This window comes from Dendrobium catenatum, unplaced genomic scaffold (assembly GCF_001605985.2).
Source record: "Dendrobium catenatum unplaced genomic scaffold, ASM160598v2 fragScaff_scaffold_156, whole genome shotgun sequence".
Classification (NCBI taxonomy): Eukaryota; Viridiplantae; Streptophyta; class Magnoliopsida; order Asparagales; family Orchidaceae; genus Dendrobium; species Dendrobium catenatum.
This window is the reverse complement of record NW_021318618.1, coordinates 11653458-11680770: the sequence shown is the minus strand read 5'-3', so window position 1 is coordinate 11680770 and position 27313 is coordinate 11653458. Positions and strand designations below refer to the sequence as shown.

Below are 27313 nucleotides of genomic sequence, written 5' to 3'. Positions count from 1 at the left end.
TATCCAAAATACTCAAAATATTTCGAAAAACACCCTCTAAAATTAATTTTTTTTTTAGGGTGGCCATTTGCCCCCCCCCCCCCCCCCCCCCCCCCCCCCCTTCCCCCCCCCCCCCCCCCCCTCACTAATATGGGGATCCACCAATGTATGCAATATTCATAAATCATACAAATATAACACTCATATTTCCACTCATGAGTACAAAAGACTAGGGGTGTCAAAACAAGTCGGTGGGTCGGGTTTTGATCAAACCCGAGTTGTGTGGTCTGTTGAGCTATTATAGCTCAATGTGATTTTGCTACTGATTTTCAGAATCTAAGAAAGAGAATGAGATTATTAACTAGTAGTTTATGATCAGATATGAGTTTATGGATATTTCTCTTTTAATTTTTGAACAATTATATACTATAGTGTAGATACATTTTGATTAAAAAAAAAATAATAATTTATGAGTTAATTTATTTTTAGTATTTGAATGTTTTAGTTGACTTTGTAACAGCTCAACATGACATGACTTGTCTTTATCGGGTTGGGTTATGACACAACAACAGTCTGACATAAGTTTGATGGTTGCCGAGCGGAAGTTTGGTGACAATTAGGCGGTCAGGCATAAGTTGGACGATGGTCGGGCGGAAGTCTAACGACGGTCGGTGGACGGACGAAAGTTTGACGACGGTTTATGCTCAGAATGGACCAAAATTTGGTGTCGTTGTGTTCATATGTTCGAGATGCTCAATTCGACTATAAGTTTGCTAAAATTGGAGTTCAAACAGCTTCGAATTTAATTTTGAAACATTTCAAATTAAAATTGCCTCTATATTTGTGCTTGAACAAGATTTTTTTAATGATATATCAATTTTCAAAATATTAGGCTGTTACAATATCTGTTGTTTTGTTATAATATATGTGCTTTTTTAATATCTTGATCGTCCAGTCATAATTCTCTCACTAGATCTATACTTACTAAAATCACATATATTTTGAAAACTTTTTTGACTCTAAAGTTGACCTCAATAATTCAAAATTTCAAATTCTTACATAAATATTAAAGTTTATAACAAGTCTTAACATATATTTTGTCTTTTGTCAAGTTTCTAACAATTTCATAGTGACATAATCAAATAAACACTATATAGCATGAGTGTCAATTTTATGACTAGCTAAGATTTAAGTAGCTCCCTCAAATATTAAATATAAAAAAATCTATTTAAAAATATAAAAATATGTGTATGAACTATGAATTAATTTAACAAATAATAATTTTAAAAGTTTTTATCTACGTATTAAATTGGCTGTTTATTTTAGTTTTATGTTTTTGCAACTATATTTTAAAAAAAATAAAAACTATTATGGCCTAAAATCCACTAACATAGATTCTTTATTAAAAGAATTATAAGAAAATGCCATTTGAAAATGACAATTATTTTCGCCAATAAATTTGATGTAATTAGTTTTTTATTAAAAAAATATATTTGAACTTATTTTTATGTAATTTCAATATTTCTCATTTTATAATATCTTATATATTAATTAGTTATAGAGATTAAATTTCCGGAAGTCTCTACACACTCCAACCATTTATTTTTACTCACGCTAGCGTTCTCGAAGAGGGACGAAAGCCCCCCTAAAACCCTAGAGAGAGACCCTGTGTTCTGTTACACGGAGCGGAGTCGGCGATGGCGTCCGCAGCGTTGATCCGAAACTTGAGGCGGCGAGAGCTATCGTTTCCTCTGTTATCGCGTCTCAGAACCGTGAGCTTGAGCTTCTATCCCTTCTTTTGCTCTTAATTGTTTTGTTCTTGTATAACCAACGTTTTCTTCATTCCCTCGCTGTCGAACCGGCTTCCGTGCATTGTTTCTGTTTGTGGATGCTTTTGTTTTTCTTTGATCATTTGATTAGTGATTCTCTGCCGGGATCATGGGGGTTTGATGGTATTTGATGATTAATAAGTTTATATTTGTTCTTCTTTGATGGAGGCTGCGTGAATCCGTTGTTTGCTAGATTTGGCTTTGTAACATTTTATGGAACTTTTGTGTTCTCTGGTCCGCTGCCAGCAGAAAACAGTGCGCTGGCCATATGTTATGAATGAGGCATGACAACGTAATACAGTATTTGACATAATATTGTTGTGTGGGAAGGTTGTTTTTTTTTTTTTTTTGCCTTTTTAAACAGAATAGGATTTTTATATATTGAATTGTGTTTAAGGCTTGAGGCTACAGGTGAAATTAACCTTCTTTGAATCTGATACGTTAAAAAGCGCTGATTTTTTTCTTGGTTCTTCTAGAGTATCACATCAAGTTCCTTGTGTTTCAGTTGTTGTTTGCGTTATAGTGTATGCTTTACTTTGAATTTCATTATCTGAAAATAAGATGAAAGGGATGTCGATGTGGGAGCTTTTGCTGAAGTGTTTTCTAAAGGTTAAAACATCTAATATTTTTGCCGACATGATTTTTTTTCGAATGAGTGTTTTAATGCAAAGTAGGATGTATGCATTGCGGAGCAATTATTATATAAAATAATAAATGTATGGTGCGAGTATCATCTATTGGAGATAGTATATTAAAAATTAGACTTCAGTGGTTTTGCGCGTGTACAATGATAGGTAGAAGATGTGACAATAACACAGGCAAGTGAAATAAAAATAAATAATTATGAGGGAAATGCTAGAGATCAAAGATTTGCACAAAATCAGTTTAGTACCTTATGCAGCACTCAACAAAGGCTAATAAAAAAAAAATGAGGATTCATAAAGATGACCACATATAGTTAGGATTAGAATTATGATGAAACTTATTGCTAAATGCAATAATTTATAAGGATTTCTTCAAAAACTATGTGAATAAAGATACCTAAAACAATTATTAAGATTTGCCTCAAATTTTTAGGGCAAGCCTAGCAATTTTGAAGATGATAAATGATCAATGGTGTAATCCTAAGTAATTGAGAAGGTTTTAGATTTAATCTTTGCCTTAGACGTGTTTTAGATGTAACCCCAATATTCAATTTTTCCTTACTAGCACGAGATGGACCTTGAGCGTGTCTTTGGGTTCCTCAAGAAAAGACTTGGCTTGAGCATCTCCTTGACTCTCCACGAGAAAGGTCTCAACTCAACCACTATGCAATCCGTCTCAAGAATACCTCGGGCCACCCCAACAGCTTTGCAGCTTGCATTTTGTAAGTTGCTGACTAAAGATGACAAATTTGTAGAATGAAATATTAATGATGTGCTCTAACATTCCTTTGGCGCCTAATTAATTATTTAATTCATCTGATCAAATGGAATCTACTCGAATCGAGTATTATTACCCTAAATTGATTACTAACATCGAAGTTCTCCATGGGCCACAAAGCTATCAAACTCACCTCAAGCTCTGGAAATGCCATCATAATTGGGAGTAATTTCAAAATTTATTTGCAACCATAAAATTTCAGTCACTAAAAAAATGAAATGTAATTCATTTAGGTGGGAGGGACCTTTTTTGGGACAATTGGATGAGGAGAAAGGAGGCCACCTGAACATAATTACATATTATATTTCTGATCATTCTCATGTTTGATCAATGCTTGTTGCTCTTCTTTCTTTTATTTTGAATCTATTTTAATTCGGATCTCTAAAACATTTATTCTTGCCATACATCGCCATGTTATAATTTATCTTCTACTTCATTATATTTTTAGGAAGAGCTTGATATAATGATAATTCTTTTTTGTACTTCTTGGATACATAGTAAAAATCCTTAATCATCCTTATAGTGGATGTGGATCATATGATCAAATGACTATAAAACTTGTACCACTTACTATGTGTGTTATATATCTTTTCTTTTGCCGCGTTTTTTTTTTGTGTAATTTTCAGGAATAGTAGTTTCCCAATCTTTGTACTTTGCGAACCTGTGGTGCCTATGCTTTTCCTGTTGCCTTCTTTAGTAGACAAGATTTGTCCACCTACATATGGTTTATTAGGCTCATTATATGAAATAAAATCATAGCTTCTCATATTGAAATATGATTTGCTCCATAACACAGTCCAAATGCTTATGACGTCATAGAGAAGGTGCACACACAAAATTAATTTCTAACTATATTTCTTATATTAAACAAGTCGTTTTTCAAAAAGTTAAGCAAGAAATAAGTGAAACCATTTATAGCTAAGTTTGACTGTTTTTTTTTTTTTTCTTTTGATGGATCTCATGAGAAAAAGAATTTATGCCATTATGCTGTATGCTTCATATCAAGAGGTAATATCAATGGATGATATTCTGATGGTCATAATATGGTCTTATAGCATAGATGAAGGTCTCATTTGTTTTGCCCTGCTAAACATGAAATTCAATTTTAATTTATAACAATTTTGTTATATGTAACACCACAAAAGCACAATTATACCAAATGAAGACCAAGTGAAGAGATTAAGCTGCAACCATTATGGTTCTTTATGAACTGATTCATTTGTTTATATTTATAGAAGTAATTTTATATTGTCTTATTTATTACCTTGCAAATACTAGCAATTCAGTTGTACTTGTGAACATTTAGTTAATTGAATTTATAATTAAAAAAGTCACTTGTTTATTTGAACTGTAAAATAAGACTTTCAAGAAGCAGATTGGTATTATTAAATTTGACTATAAATGTCAGGAATTTATTTAGATCTAGGGTTGAGACTTTATTTGAGTGCAAGCTTCCAAAATTAATTATCCATTGCAAACTCTCAGTTAAGGATATCATTTTGCCTGGTTCCTTATGAGTATTCTCTTTGTAGCAGTCATATATTTTATTCCCTCTATTGCTTCTTGTGTGAGGAAGATGTTTTTGGGTATGAAGGTAGAAACCTTGTTAAGATCTATTGTTCTGTTATCCATGTATCACTGAGTGGACACAGCCACCCAATCCAAGGACTTACGGTGCCCTGGTGGCTATATCTTCAGTTCAGGGAGATGTGTGTTGCAGTTGCGGATGCAATTCTAGAAGCTTGCCATGATTATTTGTTTCTAGTTAGTGAGCTTATAGTGTATTTAAGCCGTGTTTAACAAATCTTAGATGGAATTTGTTGGGCACCTTAATAGCAATTTTGGCAACATGTTCTAAGGTGATCACCTAAGGATCAGGTTAATAATATGCCAAGGGAAAACTCTCATGTGAAACTTGGCTTTGTTTGCTGGTAGAGGACTTATCAAACATGAAACATGACCAACTGCAGTTCAGAAGTGATAAAATTGTCTGATGATGGTCCAGAGGCTTGACATCGCCATTTTAGTTCTGTAAGAGCAAATCTTGGTGCACTTTGGGAGAGATGCATTGTGCATACTTAGCGATGTTATGTAATCCATTTAATGGCATATAACCGTATATAGATGGGGAACTGATTAATTATAATATGACTCATTAGGATGGATGTGTGTACTCTGTAAGTTTCACCGATGCCATAGCATGTATGCATGTATTTCAATGATTTTTTAATACGTAGGTTTGTGGGGTTGAAGCATCTCCAATTCTTGCAGTAATTGCATTGTGTGCATTTTTTGTGCTGTTGACATCCCTTTCTGTGCTACTTACTTGATTAGTACTGCATTTTTAATTATGGCGGTACATATTTGTTGCCAACTGTTAAGAGCTAAGGCATGAATTTTAGCTGGTAATGTGTTAGGTTCTTCCTGAACCGACCAAACCGGCCCAGCCTGGGCCGGTTCGGGTTTATAGGAAGCGGGCTAAGCTGCCTCCTTAAAAAGCCGCCCAAGCATGTGGGCCCCTCTAGGGCAGCAATTAGAGAGAGGGAAGGGGGCGGCTAATGCATAGGGAAACTATTTTGAATTTGGTTTATTTTAGGAAGCTTTTTATTGTTTTTTATTAGGAAGATATGTATTAAAAGAGGAGGGGAGGCTAGGGTTAGGGCATGCATGATTATTGTTATCTCTTGGAGTTCTCTTTGTGGCTTTGGGCTCTAGATTCATCATCTAGAGATTGGGAGAGAATGATTCTCCTCTCAAATTGAGGATCAATTGTATTTTTGCTTGTTCTTGCTTTTGATTTGATTCCTATAATACAATCTACTAATTTTGGATTGTTTTCATTGGAGATCTTGGAGTTTTCTTGCTGTTTTCACCAATTAATGTTAGATTTGCTTGCGAACTCAAGTATTTCCCATTAGGGTTACTTGCGAACTCAAGTATTTCCTATCATAATGTCACCAGTTACTGTGGTTTTTGAGTTGTGTTGTACAGTTCAGTGCTAGGTGAAGTTTTTTATTGGTACTCTTACAGCAGTGTTGATAGGAAAGTTATTGTTTAGATGAATAAATTATATTGAATTTTTTTTTTTTTCCAAAAGGCATTTGGATTTCAGTTGTTTCAAAGCTAATAATAATGTTATTGCTGAGCTGATTATGTTTTTTTTTTTTGCAGCTTCCTGAAATCACTAAGCCATCTTGGACTAGTTCTCATCCGAGCAGCAGATGGGCAAGTTTTGCTAGACCATTCAGGTGGTTCTCAAACTCCTTTATAGATTCACTTATCTTAATGATTGCAAATCACTTTACGCTAGATCACTTCCTTTTGTGTGTTTCCTATAATTCAGTTCAAAACCTGCTGGGAATGATGTAATTGGGATAGATTTGGGGACGACCAACTCTTGTGTAGCTGTTATGGAGGGAAAGGTTGGCCTCTTGGATGCTTATGTAGGTCTTGATATCTTTGTGTTATCTTAAACTCCTCACCCTTTCAATGTTGTATGTCGCAGAATCCCAAAGTTATTGAGAATTCTGAAGGAGCACGGACCACACCATCAGTTGTTGCTTTCAATCAAAAGGGTGAACTTCTTGTTGGGACTCCTGCAAAGCGACAGGCAGTGACCAATCCAACTAACACAGTTTTTGGAACCAAGCGATTGATTGGCCGCCGATATGATGATCCTCAAACTCAGAAGGAGATGAAGATGGTTCCTTATAAGATAGTAAAGGCTCCCAATGGAGATGCATGGGTTGAGGTTAATGGACAGCAGTATTCCCCCAGTCAGATTGGTGCCTTTATCTTAACGAAGATGAAAGAAACTGCTGAATCCTACCTGGGAAAATCAGTTTCAAAGGCAGTGATAACTGTCCCAGCATATTTCAATGATGCTCAAAGGCAGGCCACAAAGGATGCTGGGAGAATTGCTGGCCTTGATGTGCAAAGGATAATCAATGAACCAACTGCTGCAGCTCTTTCTTATGGGATGAATAACAAGGAGGGTCTCATTGCAGTCTTTGATCTTGGAGGTGGAACTTTTGATGTCTCTATCTTGGAAATTTCAAATGGCGTGTTTGAGGTTTGTTCTTCTTAGTGTACCCTTTCAGTGATGGAAATATGGAACTTTATTAAGACCTGGTTATGATATATGGTTTTTGATACCTTTTTCAGGTTAAGGCTACAAATGGTGACACGTTCCTAGGTGGAGAAGATTTTGATAATTCATTGTTGGAGTTCTTGGTTAGTGAATTCAAGAGGACAGAGGGAATAGATCTCTCAAAGGACAGGTTAGCCTTGCAAAGGCTTCGTGAAGCTGCTGAAAAGGCCAAGATTGAACTTTCTTCAACATCACAGACTGAGATTAACCTCCCATTTATAACAGCTGATGCATCAGGAGCAAAGCATTTAAATATTACTTTGACAAGATCAAAATTTGAGTCCTTGGTGAATAGTTTGATTGAGAGGACTAGAAGTCCATGCAAGAGTTGTTTAAAGGATGCTGGGATAGCTTCTAAAGATGTAGATGAGGTCCTTCTTGTGGGCGGTATGACCAGAGTGCCTAAAATTCAGGAAGTAGTTCAAGAAATATTTGGGAAGATCCCAAGCAAAGGTGTGAATCCTGATGAAGCTGTTGCATTGGGAGCGGCCATTCAAGGTGGTATTCTTAGAGGAGATGTCAAGGAATTGCTTCTCTTAGATGTCACTCCATTATCTCTTGGAATTGAGACACTTGGTGGCATCTTTACCAGATTGATCAACAGGAACACTACCATTCCTACAAAGAAGAGTCAGGTGAGTTCATACTTTTTGCTTGTCTAATATTAAAATTTTGGACTCTCTTTGTACTTTGAAAGGCATTTGAGCTACTGAACTCCTTTGTGATTGCTCGGAAAATTTTTTAGTTAATTTTTTTTTTTTCTGTTTTCATAGCCACTTAAGATGCTGGTCATGAACTCCAAACCCATTACTTTATAGATTGTTGTCATTCTGACTGTTAGCAGTACATTTTATCATAAATTGGCTGCAATGTTGTGTTAATTGAGAAATGTTGAGCTGTAAAAAATTCATTATGCCAAAAATGAGAATGTTAAGATGAATTTAGGGTGAAATTGTGAAGTTTAAATAAATAAGGATTATATTATACAGGAATATCTATTGAAGATAAGTTGATTGAAATATACATAAAGGTGGTTTAGATGTTTAACAAATGGTAGAAAATCTATCTATTAGACAAGTTGTTAAAATTAAAGTCAGAATATTATGAATGAGAAAGGTTAGACATAAAAATGTCAAGATATAAGTTGCTAAAAATGTTTTGCTAAGAATTGGTTGCAATACTCTACAATAGCAAATGAAAATTGAGAATTCATAACACTTGACCCCAAGAATATCTTGAAGTAAAGTCCAAACAGGACGTTCTTTTGATCCGTTTTTTTAGATTAAATTAGCTAATGCATGTCTTAAGCTGGTATCACTCGATTTTTATATTGTTCCTAGATTTTATTTTACTCTTGTTCCATGCGTGTCATCAGGTTTTTGATCAAAAGATATGCCAGACTTATTTTATTACAGGATCATTTTGTCCGGATCCATCACGGTACAAATTCCTGTCAATTTTTTATAAAAAAGTTATTTTCATCTTGTCTCTCTCTTCTTTCAGGTGTTTTCTACCGCCGCTGACAATCAGACTCAGGTTGGCGTCCGTGTCCTCCAGGGTGAACGTGAGATGGCTTCCGACAACAAGCTCCTTGGTGAATTTGAGCTCGTCGGCATTCCACCAGCACCGCGAGGCATGCCCCAGATCGAGGTCACCTTTGATATCGACGCAAATGGAATTGTGACTGTTTCTGCCAAGGACAAGGCCACCGGAAAGGAACAGCAGATCACCATCCGGTCCTCCGGCGGCCTCTCTGAGGATGAGATTGAGAAGATGGTGAAGGAGGCTGAGTTACACTCACAAAAAGATAAGGAAAGAAAAGCTCTCATTGACATCCGCAACAGTGCTGACACAACCATCTACAGCATTGAGAAGAGCCTGAGTGAGTACAGGGATAAAATCCCAGCTGAGGTTGCCTCAGAGATTGAGTCATCCGTGGCTGAGCTTCGCCAAGCAATCGCCGGAGATGATATTGATCGGATCCAAGCGAAGCTTGACGCCGCAAACAAGGCAGTTTCGAAGATAGGACAGCACATGTCTGGAGGAGCGGGTGGTTCTCAGGGCTCTCAGGGCGGCGATCAGCCTCCTGAGGCAGAATACGAGGAGGTGAAGAAGTAAGCTCTTCAATTTCATAGTATTTACACTTTTGCTGCTTAGAATATTAGAGCCAAATTTGTGCTATCTGTCCAATTATCCTTTGCAATTGACAAATGATGAGTTCCAAAAATTTGGCTTGGGCATAATTAAACCTTTTGTGATTGCCCTAGCATGGCATTGTATGCCTCTCTCATGTGAGTTTTTATTTTATTTATTTTTATATATATACTGTTTTGGATATAGCTCCTGCTAACTTCTCCATATGTCCAGTTCGATATGCAAATGTGCTTTATTTGTGATAATAATGAACAGCAGGGTATGCTAATGCTTTAGATTTTGATCCATTCCTATATAACTCAGGATTGACATTTTAATTTTAGCTGTTGTCACATTTGGAAAGCGATTGGAATTTCTTTGTGCAATTTAATGAGTTTTTATAAGTGATTTACATGTCATGGTGTGTATATTTATATGTATTATCTTTACTATTATTATTATTATATAGCGAATACAATAATTTTGTGAAACAGGAGATATGTTTCCAAGGAAATATTTATGAAGTTAATATTTTAAGAGTTTATCATGAAGTTATTTGTAATTGACAATCCATCTCAAGAGACAATTCATGATCAGATATTAGTTCAAAGAACAATTGAATATAGGTTAACATCAGCATTATTTATTCTGCGCGGATGTTGAATGTCATTCAGAGATCAATCAGAATGTGTCACGTGACTCCTTTGCTCGGTACCGCGGCTTAGTATTTCTTTGTATTGTGACTTGACACTATTGATGTGGTGCATTCTGGTTGATCTTCGGATGATGTTACGCGGTTAGCCTCTGCGTAGAATAGTTTTTCCAATATCATGCATAAATTCAGGTTCATTTGTCAACAAAAAATTAAATATTTGCATGATTTGATCAAATGTTTTGCTAATTTCATTTTTAAAGGGCCAGCTGATCGCAGCAATTTGAAACTATGGGATGGTATTTGCATGGATCAATGCTTTATGGTTAACATTATGATTTCATTTGGGATTATTTATTTACTATTTTCAAAGCAATTTTCAGTATAATTTTTTTTTAGAATTATAAATTTTATAAGAAAGCAGTTGCGAAATGAAGCCTATAACGTGATAAATAATTGCCAAATGTTTATTCAAAATGCATAAGTAAATGAAAATTGTTATGAATTAATTTTTGTTGGATTGGAAACAAAGGCAACCTTAATTTTAAAAAATCATGTAGTTCTATGATACTTACTATTTGTTTGTGTTTTTAAAATCTTTTAGGTAGATTTTGACTGTTGAATCATTGTTTTTGTAAAAAATTATTCTTATTATCAAAATTTTAAATTCTTAATCCAAGTTTGAAATTATATCTATTCCAATACTACAAATTCGGGGTATTGTCCGACTTAATAAATAAGTCAAAATGTTGTGTTCAGGACTCTTTCATGGAGTTGTTTTTAATTATAAAGTTATTTAAATATATTGTTAAGTTAATATTAATCAAACTATTATTTGATAAGTTAACTTACCAAAATTTAGTAGAACCAATAACTATTTTTAATACACACCATTCCAAGCCAAAAGTCTTATTTTTATATCTTTTTGGAACCAGCGTATTTACCCGTTATTACTCTAAAGGATATGTTTGCTGGCGTAACTAATCTCTCAGTAAAACCTATCGAGGCCGCCTCCTGGCATCAGACCCAAACTTGCTTTGTTCCATTGAAGAGGCGAGGCCGTAGTAGAGGAGATACATATCTAAAATAGGGGGTTCTCAACTGTGCTCGCTCATCAGTCACCCTAAACTTCGGTGGGTTTTTTTTTTTATTTTTTATACTGTTACAACTTAGAACAATTTAATGTTTGGGAAACCGAGTCTGGGAGAGCTCAGTAACCTTTACAGGCTCTCCTGCTCTCTCACATTAATGCTGCGTTTCTATGATCTGTCTGAAATGAAGAAGAGGGCTTAAATGAATGGAGGGAGAAAGTTTTGGGCATTAAAGGAGGGGATTGTTCATGATCAATATGAAGCTGACATTGATTTTTCTCTCAGCACAGTGTAAAAAGGCTGATTTAAAAGCTTACATGCATGCAGGATTGGGTCCATTTGTACATATTATATTTAATTGATCAAGTAACCTGCTACCCAGATGCTTTTCAATTATTTTTGTTGCGTCCTGGAATATTCGCGGCGGTAGAGAAATATATATGGTTTAACGTCTTAGCATTGTACGAAGATCCAGCACACAAGCAGATAAGTGAGGGGGTGAAACATTCATAAGAGACACCAGAGTTTTTACGTGGAAAACCCCTTAAAAGGGGGAAAAACCACGGGGCCTGGCCCAGTTTGAATGAATCCACTAGTATTTGTAGTTGTTACAAATGAGGCTCTTCCTTGGGAGAAGGCCTTGGATTGATGTAACAAATGTACATCATGCAGATTGCATTACATAGTAGGAATTACATATACATGTTTGTCCGGTCGGAAGGACCGTGGTCGGCAGGAGACCGGGGTCAGGAAGACCGTCGTCTGTTAATGGAGGTCAAAAGGAACATAGTAGGCGACGAAGGCCTGAAGGACCGTGGTCGGTAGGAGACTGGGGTCTGAAAGACCGTTGTAGTAGGGCGGTACTTTAGTAGAACTCTGGACGTCAGGTATTGGCCCAGCAAAAGTCCAGGCCTCAAATGGTGTTCCGACAAAACAACGGCGTAAGGTGGTAGTCTAGCAGAGGAGAGAGCCTTTGGCGAAGATGAGGGCCTCTGGCGAAGGAGAGGGCCTCAGGTGAAGGTGAAGGCCTCAGATGTTGGTGAGGGCCTTTGACGAATGTGAGGGCTTCTGGAGAAGGTGAGGGCCTCAGATGAAGACGTCAGGCCTGAAAGTCGGGCCTTGAGCAGAACGTTGGGCCTGAATGTCAGGCCTTCAGTAGCACATCGGGCATGAACGTCGGGCGTGAACGTCGGGCCTTAATGTCGGACCTGAACGTCGAGCCTTGAGATGGTGGTGCGGCGAGGCTCCGGCGGTGGTCCTGCGAGGCTCATGCGGTGGTCGAGGAGGAGCTTCTTCCTTCTCCTCTTCCTTCTCTTCTTGCTTTGACCCCCTCTTGTGAAGAATGAGGGCTCTATTTATAGATTTTCTGGAGTGGCATGGCCCGTAAATAGATGTGAGATCGGGGGTGAATAGGGAGTGGTCGAATGGATGGCCGATATTGAATCCTACGATCATGCACCGTTTGTTGGTCATTTGAGGGCCTTAGTGATGTCAGAATTCAGTGATCTTGGGCTCGTTGGATTCGTCTCGTCGAGCTGTTCGATTTGAGTATAAGCTCGTCAAAATCGGAGTTCGTTTGGTAAGTCAAATTGTGGTTTGAACCTTCCAATAACGCTTCGGGTCTATGATTTGGACCCATTTGGTCTCGGATTGGGTCGAACTTGGTGTCGTTGGGTTCGTATTTCCGAGACGCTCAGTTTGACTATAAGTTTGCTGAAATCGGAATTGAGATGGTCTCTGAATTAATTTTAGAAGTTTCAACTCAATTTTCCATCGAGATTCGTGCCCGATCAAAATAATTTTTTGATGATGTATCAAATTTGTAGAAAATTTTTGCACTTTAATTGAGTTCCCGAAGAAATGCCGACTGTTTCATTATTTGTTTGGAAGAAGATTGTCCGGTGATCTCCTTTTCAAGTATTTGACTATAAAAAGTAATAAATTAAAATTATATTGTCATCTTGAGATGTTGCACATATTCATGGTTATTAAAATCAGACCAGACACACCGGTTTAACTATGAACCGGCTGGCCAGCTGCTTCGGTTCTTATGTGAAATTAGATTTGCAAAGAAACGCTCGGATTAACGAACCAGAGAATTAGGTCTGGTTTTTCAAAGCCGAGCAATTTAAACAGAGTGAAATCTGAGTCATTGGATTTTAAATATTGGATTGAGCGGTCTGGCTCAAAAAAAAAAAAAAAAAGCTAAATTGATCCTTGTTGCATACTGGAATACTCATGGCGGTAGAGAGATAAGGAGCTTAACGTCTTAACTTTGAATGAATATTCAACACATACAGATAAAGAGAGAGAGATTGGGGTGCAGGAGTTATAAGTAACAATAGTATTTTTATATGGAAACCCTTGGAAAGGAGAAAAACAATGGGATTTGGCCTAGTTAAAATGATTCCCCTAGTGTTTGTAGTCTATTGCAAATGGTACCCTTCCTCAAAGTGAATGCCTTTCTACCTATATCATATAGTGCACATTAAATAGATGGGATTAGAAAAATCCAATGATCAAGAAGCCATTCTCTCAAGATAACGTTTGCCTTTTTGTTTGGTTGGCAAGACTGTACTTGGGCGACGATGACTGGAGGGATTGCAGTCGGCAGGCAAAGGTGGTAGGAGAGATCATAATCGGCGGGCAACGAAGGTTGCAATGATTTATTGGACCCATTTTTCCTCTAAATGATTCCCTCTTGTAGATCTTGAAAGTGTATTCTATTAAATAAATGATAAGTTTACTCATGTTTAAATTTTATTCATTTCATACTCGTACTAATTTATATTAATAACTGTACTCCTTAAAATTTTACCAATTCTTTCACTGTTAAGAATAGCCATTCCTTATAAGGAATAATCTAACAATTGAGCACTCTTTTAAAAATTTTGGCCTGACTATTTTACTAATAATATTATCACTGGAGGAATATCTAATTTTCATATTATATATAATATTATCATCCGATTAATATTACATTTGTGTAATATCTAATTTTCCAAAAAAAAAAAAATAATATCCAAAAAAAAAAAATAATAATAATAATAATAAATTCCCTTCCCTTGACTAGCTAGCAGGGTGACATGATCTCTGCGCGACAACTAAGGCAGGTTGCCGACTGCCACACGCAAAGTCCAACTCCACACGTGTTTTGCCTCAATAATTTCATATTATTCAATACATATGATATATACGATTAATATTAAAATATAAATAAGTCACTTGTATTATTTATTTATTATTAATAGATTTTTATTTATCTATAAAACATAGTTTATTTTTCCCAAAAAAATAAAAATAAAACATAGTTTTTAAATTAATTTATTTGTATTATTATAATTATTTTTTCCATCTTTATTTTTTTAACATATAACAATATGTGTTTTCTTTTTATTCATCCATAATATATAGCCTTTTATTCTTTTCTAAACTTCAATGAGATACTCCGAAAAATTATTATAATTTGTTTAAAGCTCTTAAAATTATTATCAATTTAATTGCAGATATTTATATTTATTTCAATATTCATTTTAAATAAGAATAATAATAACAAAAACAAAAAAAAATCTAATTTTGAAGATATATTATAAAAAAATTGATATAAATATTAGATGCCAATACTAAAATCATGTTAAAACAAATCCCTCATATGGTTGATAAATTTACTTTTCATAAATAGCTCGAATTGATCTATTTTTACAATAATGAGTGAAATATTGACCGAACTTGAACTTATTCGATCTGTTCAACTTTATAATAGCTCGACAACTTTGTAGCAATCATCCAATACGCTACAGTATCCCATTGTTGATGACAATTTATTGGAACACTAAAATTCTTTTATCTATATAACAAATTGTTTATTATAAAATAATTTATAATAAGGTAGGGCTTAACAAACCCTTTAAGAACTGAAGATTTAATGATCAAAACATATATAAATATAAATCTGACATCAATATGATATAATTTCTTATTTTAGACGTTCTTTTTATACTCCTTAAAAAATTAAGCCCAGGTTTATGTACAAATTTTTAAAATTTTTACTTCAAAAAAAAATGTTTTGACCAAGCTTAAGAAAACTTCCCAAACAAAATCTTGGTGCTGATAGCCTTTGGCTTAATTTCTTATAGACTATTTCGATGTGCTCACTTAATACCTGTAGTTTAAATTAACTTCGTTATAAAATATTTAAAAAATAAAAGTAAGATTAAATTGAACTTATGGATTCTTCATATTAAAGAGAATAGTAACAATATATATTTCATTAAGCGAAATATATATAAGTTGAGAAAGAATATAGGGGAAACTGAGAAAGCAAGAAGGAGAAAGAATAATAGGAAGAGAAGAAAGAGAAGAAGAAGAAGAAAACATTTGATGGAAAGAGAAAAGATTTCTGAAATTGAGAAAGTTACTCGTGCAGAAGAAGAAGATAATTAGGTGGAAAGCATGAAAAGCCAAAAATGGAAAAAAGAGACAGAGAAAGAAAAAAGGAAAAAGAGACCGACCTTGCAAAGAAATATGAAGGCTTTCTTCTTCGAGCATGAAAAAAAGTTGAAAAGCTCTAAACGGAGAGATTCAAACGCATTATAATTACCAGCCATATCTGTTGCTCTTTCCTCACTCGGACCCAAATCACAGAGTCAAAAGCCAAATAGATGAGCTAAGTTGAAGTCAACCGAGAGCAGAGAAGTGAAAGAGTGGAAGCTGTAATTGGGGCGGAATGAAGCCTGGTTCCGAGATCTAATTTTACTCTCCATAATCACTCTCAAGCTTAATGAATAATGATAGTATTGAAAATAACTCGAGCCAGACAACATTCCCCTCAATAAAAAAGCCTCCTTTTTCCCAGTACCAGTAGTAGTCTCTCTCTCCCTCTCTCTCTCTCTCTCAGCTCTCTAAGTTCTCTGAAGTTATTGTCTCTCTCTCTCTCTTTCTCCACCTCAACTTCGGCTTATTTTCGTAAGGTGGCGGAATGGCGTGACGTGGTCATCATGACGGGAAATGATTACTCTGCGTAAACATTCAAGGGAGAGAGAGTAGAGGAGAGGTGAATGTGAGTGAGAGAAGCAAGGAGTTAAATAGAAAAATAGAGGAGGCAGCTCTAATAGAGTTGCGTCAGCGTGGCAGAAGTTTTGGACAGAGACAATAAAGAAGGAGAGAGGGAGAAAGAGACAGAAGTAGAAGACAAGCACAGCTGAGAGCATCCATCCTACCACTACCCGCTATTCTCCCAGCAGAAATGCCACGAACCCATACTCCTCTCCGTCCCTCTCTAAATCCCTCTTCTCTCTCTCCCTCTAACTTGTCTACTATCTCTCTTCAATGTTCCCTCCACAGTTCAACCATTTTCTGTCGTAAAAAACTAAAAAAAGACATTTTTTTTTACAGAATTATTTACTTATGAGCTAAATACAGCTTACAATAACTGCTATAATACATTAATGTGGAATAAAGATCACTCAAAAAATGTCATGTCTTAATATTTCATTGAGAACTAAAAAGATTAAAAAAGTTTCTCTCTCTCTCTCTTTTCTCTTCAGATTCCTCCTACAAGCTACAGCTAAACAGCAAGATTTCCCTTATCCTTCCTCACTCTCCCCACTCATTTATAACTAATTAAAGGCAATGGGAAACAGTTCTGCAGAGGTGGTTGCGATTTTTTTGGATTTAGAAAAATAGTACTCCAATTATATATGACATTAATCCTTTTAAATGATTATATTATAAATATATTTTATTAACAAAAAATTATTTTAGAAATAAAGTATTAAATATTATTTTATCACACTGAGCTTATGATTAAAGTTTGGTTTAATAAACTTTGGAGTCAAAATATTTCTGGACTCCAAATTTCTCCAATCAGTGATATAGAGATAGATATCGCTGAAGAATCTTTTCGGCACTTTAAAATAAGGGAAGAGGTGATAGATATTTCAGATCATAGTAAGCTTCTCAATAATCCCTATTTTATATATTAATTTCATTGCCGTGAAATTACCACTTGTTATATTAGTCGGATTTTATTTTTAGAAATCTATATTTGGTTATAGTAAGATTTTAAGCCATAAAAAATAACATTAAGTTAGCATAATATATGGTGAAAAGGAACGGGAATAATGATACATATTTCAATGTAATAGTATTGTATCTTAAGCTTTTTATTTAAGTGATGATATGAGTTTAATTTTAAGCTGAAATGGGAAGATGGAGTCAATCTCAACCAAAAAAAAGTATGGTAATTGCGTTAGTGATCAATGAACCAAAACAAAAAAATAATTTATGATCATAAAATCACAAACGAACATCAAGAGATTTATTTTGAAAATTTAAATATCGAGAAAAATTATAGGGGAGAAGAGGACAACAGACTTACTAAAGAAGACCGGCTGGAAGCACATAACGACTTTTTAAACCCTAAAGCCCTTTACCAAACATATTTATAGACAAAAACCTAGGTCATAAAAAAATAAATAAATTTTCAAAAATACCCTTACTATCAAAATTGTTTCCCCATAATAGGCCTTGCCCCCTTTACTCTGATAATCTACAAAACATTACAATAGCAAGGAATAATAAAACGTAGTCAAGTCAATTTTGAGGCAACTCCAACAATAACAAAAATGATATAGATAGAAGATAATGACAATCAATTTGTAGGGGATGAACTAATATTAACAGTTAATGATACTACAATGAGAGTGAACACATAAATGAAAGAAAGAACATAAATAGAAATGATGTTATGATTCTTATTGGACATGTGACAAATTTTGTGTGTGAGTGAATGAAATATTAAGATTGCCCCTCGAAAAAGGCCGATGATTGCTTGATAACTTTTCTTTCCTTGCTTTTTGGCAATTCCTATAATTTAGCATCCTTGTTTCATTTGATAATTTTTTTCCACATTTCTTGCTTTCTCCCAAACTATTTTGGTTTGAAATATTATCATCATGATTGCTTAATAATCCTTTGCTAAATGTTTCTATTTCCTTTGCTAAGCTTAAAGAATTATTTTCATATGGAAAATAATTATAGAACAGATATTAATTATCTAGACAAAAAAACTATTTATTTATTCTATTAATTATTTCCGGGCAGTCCAATGGTCAGCTCCCAAGTTAGTGGTTGGTTAGTTACCATTCCCCTTCAGCTCTTTCCTGTTATCCATTGCACAGCCTTTCATTTCTGACCGGCGCTGAAAAGGCAATAAGATTGTCATATATGGAGCTCTTATTAAACTGACAAAGACAAGTTAGCTAAATAGAAAAAATGGCTCAATCTTTTTCAATTTTTTGGGCTTTATATAATTCAAATAATTATGTTTTTCTTTCATATTACTTTATGGAAACCACATAAGTACCTAATGCTTCTCATTATCAGCATATCTTCAATCACAATCATATATGACAAAAAGAAAAATAATAACACCTTTTTTTATTGTCTTAAAAAAAAAAAATATTATAAAAAATCATTTAAAATAATTAGTTTATATATCATATATTTTAGTTATCTTAGTTTTGTTTTTGTGACAACTTTATCACCAATTTCCTAAAGTTAATTTTGAGTATAGATACTTTTTTTTTAATTTTGTATTAACAAAAACTGATTTAAGAGGCAGTAAGCATTTGTCTTAACAAAAAAAAAGCCTTAATTAGTTATTAACTTGTTTTCAACACTTTAACATCTTTATAATTTCATTATCACATCTCATTTAACTCAAAAATAAGTGTTATTTATTTATTATTTTAATCCAATAATAAGTCACGTGATAATTATTTAATGTTTGTATGATCATCCAAGCACCGGTGCACCGGATCCCATCAGAACTCCACAATTAAGCGTGCTTAGACGAGAGAAGTACTAGATGAGTGGCCTTCTGGAAAGTCCTTTATTTTTCCTAGTAGTGGAAGAAAGGCTTGATGTTGTTATTTATGTTTGTAATAATATAAGCATTTCAAGTATGTTCCTAATATTGAATCATTGTATTATATTATAAAAAATTCAAAAAGGCTATGAGATTTTTTTTCTATAAATAATTAATGAGTGTATTAAACCAATAAAAAGATATTATCATCTAATTAAGCTGTTAAAAGTATTTTATTTTATGTTTAATGCGCATACCTAATCTCTTCTTTAATTGAAAATCATGGACATTGATATTTTACCTAAACTAATTTACCATAGAGAAAACAGAAAAATATCATATATATACTACATTTACAATAATTAAGCTCCCCTAAGTAAGATTTTGTTTGGAAAACTTAAGCTTTCTGCTTTTGCCTTTAAAGAGGGGGGGGCCGGCATTATTTGTTTTTATGGTTGCTTACAAAATGAATGTTGAATATGGAGTACTTTCGAAGATGAGGGTACAGCATTTACTAAAATTGCAGGAGATGAATGCTTACAGTACTTGAAAATTGAAAATCTTAAATGAGGAGGGTTGAATGAATGTTTTTGGTGGTCGCTGCCTCTGCACTGTCCTTTGTCCAATCCTAGCTACAAATTACCATCGATGGAGAAGAACATGGAGGCCCCGACAAGTTCTCACTTCTCATTCATTCAATGTGAAAGATTCTTCTCTTTCTTTTGTTTTTTCCCACTTTGTGGGCGAATTATTAACATCCGGTGACCGGACGTCGACATCCAATCCAGATGTGCCACAATCCACCCGAATACACTGGATCCCAAGTGCATTTGGTGACATGCGTGTACTGATTGGTGTCCGGATGAATCCGGATTACATGACGTTAATAATTTACCCTATTTTAGAACTTATAAATATGTTAGTTTAAATTTTTATTAAACGCAACTCAACTTCAACTTTGAATAGCTTTCTTACTACTTCTCAAAGCAGGTTTTATAGTACAAAATTTCAATATTCAAAAAATCATGCCTACAAAAAAATTGCTTTTAAAAAATAGTAAAAAAATTATCATGAATAAAATTTTATATTTATTGAAAGCTTTAGATATCAATTAAAGGTTTTGATTTGAAAGCTTAAGTAATTATGTTATATAAGTTTATCCAAAAAATTAAAAAATTAACAAAAATATATGAATTTTTTCTTTAAGTGTTAATGGGTTCCATGGTTTTTGCTGCTTAATTTCTTTGGTATGTTGCGGTTATTAAACACGTCCATCTTTAGCAAATTTTTTTATTTTTTTGTTCTGATTTTTCTATTTTTCATTTCTATGGTGAGAATCAGATTTTTTTAGTGCTATAAAAAGATGTTTGTTTCTTATAAAAAAATGTTTCTAATTCTCTTATAAATTTAAGAATAAGAATTTAAATTTTTTTTCTATCAACTCTACAACTATTTTAAGACATTATAATAATATTAAACGTTTCTATTTAAAAACCCTCACCGCCTAATAATTAAGCAATTTTTTTTACAATTTTACTTTTACACAGTTATTATATATTTCTTTTTAATTAAATGTGTACAAAGGACAGCTAATATTAATTGATGATATATGAGAGATATAACGCTTTTAAAAGACCTTACATATATCATTAAGATCAATGTAAATTTAAACTTTTTTATAATTCTGATAAATAATTAAATTATATTAAAAAAACATTAAGAACCATCAATGCCTTAAATAAATTTTATTATTCTAGTATTACAATCAATCATATTAACTATAAATTATGACATAATATATAAAACAATAGCTGAAAAAAAAAACAAAGAATCTAGTCATTTGCACAATTTTTTTTTAAAAGAGAGCGAAGAGAAGAGTCATAAGACAGTGGAAGAATCAAACCATTCAATCTAGCACAGGCAATTTAGATTCGTTTTAACCAGTTTTCAAGGAAAATGTTTGAACTGATTAAAACTTGGAGAAATTATTTTTTGCAAATGCTCGAACGTCATCTATAGGACCAATCAAAATGCACCACATCAAACCCACTGCGTAGGTTACCTCGCGCTGCTCAGTAAACCGCTGACGTGACGCATTCTGCGTTTATCTTCCTAACGCTGAAACAGAATAATTCATCTCACATAAGAGTTTCAATGTTGTCCTTTAATCCACATAACCTTCTATTACATTGCTCTAATTCACTATAGCCCCAATGAATTTCATTAAAATAAATGAACTTTACTAATAATTAATCAATGATTACTTATCCTAAACAAATACAATAAACATTTAGCTATTTATCACAGTCCCATACACTTTTCCAAAATACAAACCTGAAAGAGAAGTTCAGGCTGGCCCCAGCCATGTTGCTTGGGAGCTCCCAGCCCTCTGCCATTCTCAGAATAGACCACCTAGCGGTGGCATCTTGTATTAGTAATAATTCACTAGAGCATCTCCACCGAAAAATCTCATTTTTCACTCCAAAATATCGTGAAACTAAAAAATGCTTGCATACATTTCAACGAACTCCATTTTTCCCCCTTTTGCAGTAACGCATTCTTCTTCTTCCCGCGCTAAGTTGGAGAGAATTAAAAATGACTGAGATCAACAGTGCAACGCCAATATTGACGTCACGCTGTTTCACCCACAACCAAATAATGGAAGTTTTTACCCATTCGGCTACACTTGGTGGGGACCCAGCCCAAGCGTTTGAGTCGGCTTGGACGATTGCCCTAAAAACTAAAAAAATGATAAATATGTCATATAACACTTAAAGATTCTACTTCAGAGATTCAATTGAAATACATCTATAAAAAAAAACAATTTACAGGGAAATACATAGAAGGCCAAAGCCAACCACATATCATCTTTACAAGCAACAAATCAAGTATTAAGTGTGTTAAAAAAAAAAATAAAGGCTGAAGAAAGAGAGTGCAAGCGACTATAAGAAATATGGATACAAATATTAGATGAAAACAAATTGCCTTGAACAGACATAAGAGTCTATTGACGCCGATATTGAGCCTCGAACTGTAAACACCATGCCAAAAAATTTAGTGTATCAAGAAAGCTCAGCTACCATCTGAAGTCTGATCCATCTTGAACATATTGGAGTAAGCCCAAGTGGAAGCGAGTCATTTCCTGTATTTTAAATGACGATCAAAATGAGTTTTTGATGGCTTAAACGATAGGAGAATTATAGCTTAAAATCATAAACTTGTGCCAGCTCTTCAACTGCTGATGTTCCGTGTTGCCTTCCTTCTCAAAATATTGCAGAAAAGCTTTCTATTCCATTGTTCCCATTCCTTCCAAAGCGCTTCAGCTGATATGGACTGATGGCGGCGGCACAAAACTCTTCGAAGTCCATCCTTCGGCCGGAAAGAGTCCACACTCAAAAAATAGAAAAAAGCAAGTTCAGGTGGATAATATCTGTAGCCATATGTTCTTAGTTAATATCATTTGTTTACTAAAATTTTAAAAAAAAAGCATGATGACAATTTACATTGAAAATTTTGCTTTCTTTCATGCAGATTTCACGTTCCACATCAAGAAAATTTATGTTAAGAATTTGGCATAGCCAATAAGCAAATCAGATGAATAGCGGGAGTGACAAATATTCGACACATGCTGAACTAAGTATAACTGAGATGAGCTGCATAACCAGTTAGAATTTAGAACCATCATCCACCGAACTTTAAGCTGATTATTCCCTTCGCAAAAGCATTAAATATATATTATATATATATATATAAATATATATATATATTTAAAACCAAGCAGGTAGAAATAATTTTTAATTATATATATAATATATATATATATATATATATAATTCTATGACTATTCTTGATATTTTAATGATAAAAAATTCAATTTGCACTTACCAAATAATTAAATTAATTCATGTTGTTCAAACAAAAATTTCAAATTAGTTCTCGTTTTGGATGCTTTCTTCCTACTTCTTTAAAGCAGCTTTTTTGTATAAAAATTAAAAATTTGTACTAGAAAGCTGGCTTAAGAGAAGCAGTAAGAAAGCCGTCCCAAACGAAGAGCCTTAAATGGAAATAGTATATTACCATTCCATGAACAATTTACTCCTTAGGAAAAAAAAGTGATGGCAAAAAATAAGAAACTAATATAAGATAAATAGTTAAAAAAACTAATGAGCAAGATGCGCACCATGATTCAAAATATCAGGAACCTTGGACCTCTTTCATTGATTCGTAGCATCCGTAGGAGTGCCTGCAAGTGCTTCTCATTAGTTTAAAAAAAAAAATTACATCCTTCCGGATAATTTTTAGCAATAAAGTAAGCCACCAAAATTCACCTATTTACATGCCAACTATACATAAAAATTACACACAAAAAAAACACCTAGAACCGGCCAAGGAAAACTGTCAAACTGATCCACACACGTAATCATAAATGTGTCCATAATACAATACACTAAATAACATACGTTAGACCAAGTATGCAAGAATAGCTACAAGAACATTCAATTTCATGGAAAAAAAACTAACCATTCTGAAAATTATCCATGGAGATGCGCCCACCTTAACTTGTTCTATAACCGAATTTGGTTGAGATATAAAAGCTCATCCATCCGTTAGAGCTTTAAGAGAGTGACTGTCATTGAGAAAACCAATAAATCATATTAATTTGAAAATTCATTCTTCTAACATAAGTAATCAGTATCATGAAAAAACCTGCCAGTGGATAAAGAAGCCAGATACCAAATGAAATAATTAAATATTTTCTATATTACAAAATCTTAAAGATTTGACAGTTTGCACAATAAATCTATCAGTCTATAGTTGGAGAAACACATTCAATACAGCCTTACTAAACCGGCTTGCCAATTGCAAACTCTCCTTTTTTTTGTCTTTCTTAACAGCTCTATTATTTCCATCTTAAAACTCCATTCACCAGCAAAATTGTTACCCCATCTCACGCCGGCCCAGGAGGGGCCTGCGGACCCGTCTGGTTTTATGCACGGCGGAAGAAGCACAGGGAGGGGGCGGAACTCATGTGGACCCCATGCTGGGCTTAAATTGCAAAATATTTGGGGGGGAATTAAATTGAAATGTAAGGGCTGCTTAAGGTAGTTAGTAATTCTCTTTTGTTGATGAATTAAGAGCAATAACGACGGATATTAGCGGATTATCTTGAATTTGAATGAATTGGAGATCTCATCGGGTGCTTAGCCTCTAGCAGTTTGCTAGAGACTTGCTGGAGAATTTCTTCCTCTCGAATCGAAGAACAGTTGTATCTTTATTTACTTTCTTGCATTCTACTAGAGTAGACACTCCTTAGATTTTTCTTCCAAGTTTACGCTTTTCATTTCAAAATCTGCTACATTTGGCTGATTTTACTGCCTGTAAACACAGTTTTCTCTCTGCTTCTTGCTAAATTTGATTAGGGTTTGCTTGCACTCAAGTATTCCGCTTTTAGGGTTATCTTGCCGAATTCAAGTATTTCCCTCATCACAAATTTATGACATTATTCATCTTAAGAACATCTCAAAGTTTCCCCTTTCCTTTCTCCTCTCCTCTAGTATAAAGAACTCAAACCCGCGTTCAAATTCTAGCAGTGTTCGTCTCCTTCCTTATACCTTGACTGCATAAAACAAGGTTTATTTAATGTTTGCATACAGGTAGCATGCTTCACAGTATGGAGATCATTCAAATACTATAATTAAAACAATCCGCATTCTATATAATTCTAAAATTAGGATGCAAACTTTAACATGTAGAAGTACGTACTAGGTGCAATGCCATCTAAAGATGATTATCTACAAAACACAGGAAATGTGCTCAATTTGGAAAAGCATAAAAGATAATAAGAATACTATTACCTCCTACCTTTCTTCTGCTTGTGGCTTCATAATTGACCCTGTAATAAATTATACATAAATATAAGAACTCCTTAGGATATCTCCTAGTGAGTGCTATAGTAATTATAGAGATCGGCTCTTTGGGAGCTGTTCAATGTTTTGATTTGGGGTAAATAATCAGATGTAGGGTTCGGAATGCTTAATTTTTCAGAAACTAGATGATATTATTATGAGTATGAATTTTAATTGCAATCAAACATCAGAAAACCTTACAAATATTAAAAAAATTACAAATTTTAGGATCAAAAATTGGCTAAGAATATTTTTCTTGCTAAGCACTCACAGTTATTCTTTAAAAACCAGAAAACAAACAATGTCGTGTCACCTAACTCAAATCGACCTAAAAGTCCACAAATCAAAAATTAGTTAGGAGTTGCATATATTGATCAATACGAGCATAGTAACAAGAAAATGAACACTAAAATTATACACCAAACAAAAATCGATTAGTCAATATTCATAATATAAAACCCAAAGTTTAATTCCCTTATCGGAAGATCGCATGTTAAAAGAGAAAACAAATATTATTTACCAATCCCCAACCACAATATCCTTTATATTCATGCAACAAAATGTGCCATCCCACAACTTTCTCTATATAAAATGTGGTGAGTGAAGAGAACTGATCCACAGGCAAGCCAATAACATTTTTTATCTATATAACATGAATATTAATTCAAATTCCTATGACCATGATTTATTGCCGGTGCACATTCGGGCCTCATATACTCTCAATTTAATCTTAATATGGGCCTCATATGTGTTATCCCCCAAAAGTTTAAGCAATCCACTTATACAGTCATATGGTGAATAAGTTCAAACCATGGAAAACGAGTTATGAGCCAAGAGGCAAATGTCTTAAACAAAAATTCAGAACTACGCACAATTGTTTCTCAAATAAACATACCTTTAGCGCAGCACGCTTTGAGAGGCTGTGTGGCACGAATATATTGCTTAGTTTGGACTAAACTTAAATATATATAACATCAAGAGAGACTTGCCGGTTTCATCTCGCAACCAAGAGATGAGCGCTCAATGCAAAAATTGTTCTTGCTTAGTTTTATAGCAACTTAAAATTACACAACAAACACATAACTTATAAGATAGTGAAAAATAAAGTTGCATAATTGATTCATAGCAGAACCTACTGCCTGAAAACTAGCACTTTCAATGTCAAGGCGAAGCAAATAAAAAAGGTTGAAGCTAATGGAGAAACGTTAGTCAATCTTAAAACTCAGCCCACCCAATTGTTGTGACAATAAGCAAGAATGCCTACGTAGGAAACGAATATATCATAATTATTATGTGTACCAATCTTAACCCTACTTAGTTGAAAAATGAAAACTATCTACGAGTTTGATCATGAGGGTGTCCTCCCACAAGTAGATGTCACCAATTTACTCAACCTTTGTGAGAAAAAAAATGAGAAAAGGATTACTTAATTTAACTAGATTAGATTTGTAAAATATTGGAATTTGGAAACTTTGTTAATTTGAATGTAAAATAATTAAACACAATTTAATGTTATAGGAAATAAAAATGTATTTGTTAAAAGAAACAAAGTGGAAGGTCTAAATCAAAGATTTTGGAGAATGTGATAAAGAAATTAGAACTATATAATACAATTAAATAAGTAGAATGATGTTTGATGATAGGGTGATAGTTAATATTAAAGACTATAAACTGAGGCTATTATTATATGCTCTCAAATTGAATTAAAACTATGTGTGAACTAATACAACTGATATAACCGAGATAACATTACTTAGTTAGGGTTAATTTTAAAGAATATTTATATCATTAGTGGTAGGCTATGAAACAATTAATCTGAAACATTTGAAATGGAAGATTAAAAAAACAAACAGAAAAATTTAATACTATGCTTAGTCGAACATATAAAGCTAATGATACCTTTTCTAACGTGGTATATCTTAAGAAATTAGAATAGCACTTACATCACTAACAAAAAGTAGCAGCAATAAATACACAATATATCTTCAATATGACATCGGATGAATTTTTTATTTTATTAAAATTCCCTGGACAAAATTGGGTTATCCTACAAATTTGACCATACCTGATATAGTAACAAATACGTGCATATCTTAAGCTTAGAAGTAATAAGGAAAACTACCAAAAAAAATAATTACCAAAAAAACTGATAAATTTAAAAAAGACGAAAAAATTGCTAATATTTCAAAATATGTACTAGAGAGATAAATTGAAATTACTGTTTAGCGTAGATGTGTAATAAATTGACTAGTTCCATAAAAAAATTCATATAAGTTTTAAA

The 27313-nt window shown here is 33.8% G+C and overlaps 1 protein-coding gene across 1 annotated transcript; it reads left to right on the top strand.

Annotated features, from left to right (window-relative positions):
* Window positions 1-1558: 1558 nt before the first annotated feature.
* LOC110096241 (heat shock 70 kDa protein, mitochondrial) lies at window positions 1559-9829 on the top strand. The gene is made up of 6 exons (XM_020822090.2): window positions 1559-1751; window positions 6402-6478; window positions 6574-6652; window positions 6736-7302; window positions 7395-8015; window positions 8884-9829. The coding sequence occupies exons 1-6, from the start codon at window positions 1677-1679 to the stop codon at window positions 9496-9498; spliced, it is 2034 nt and encodes a 677-aa protein (XP_020677749.1). The 5' UTR covers window positions 1559-1676; the 3' UTR covers window positions 9499-9829.
* Window positions 9830-27313: the final 17484 nt, after the last annotated feature.

What these genes read in the sequence shown, in the direction of transcription:
- LOC110096241 (XM_020822090.2), top strand. Translation starts at nt 1,677, where the DNA reads ATGGCGTCCGCAGCGTTGATCCGAAACTTGAGGCGGCGAGAGCTATCG. An exon ending in TAGCTGTTATGGAGGGAAAG is followed by an intron (nt 6,653 to 6,735) that starts GTTGGCCTCTTG and finishes TGTATGTCGCAG; the next exon opens with AATCCCAAAGTTATTGAGAA. An exon ending in TTCCTACAAAGAAGAGTCAG is followed by an intron (nt 8,016 to 8,883) that starts GTGAGTTCATAC and finishes CTCTTCTTTCAG; the next exon opens with GTGTTTTCTACCGCCGCTGA.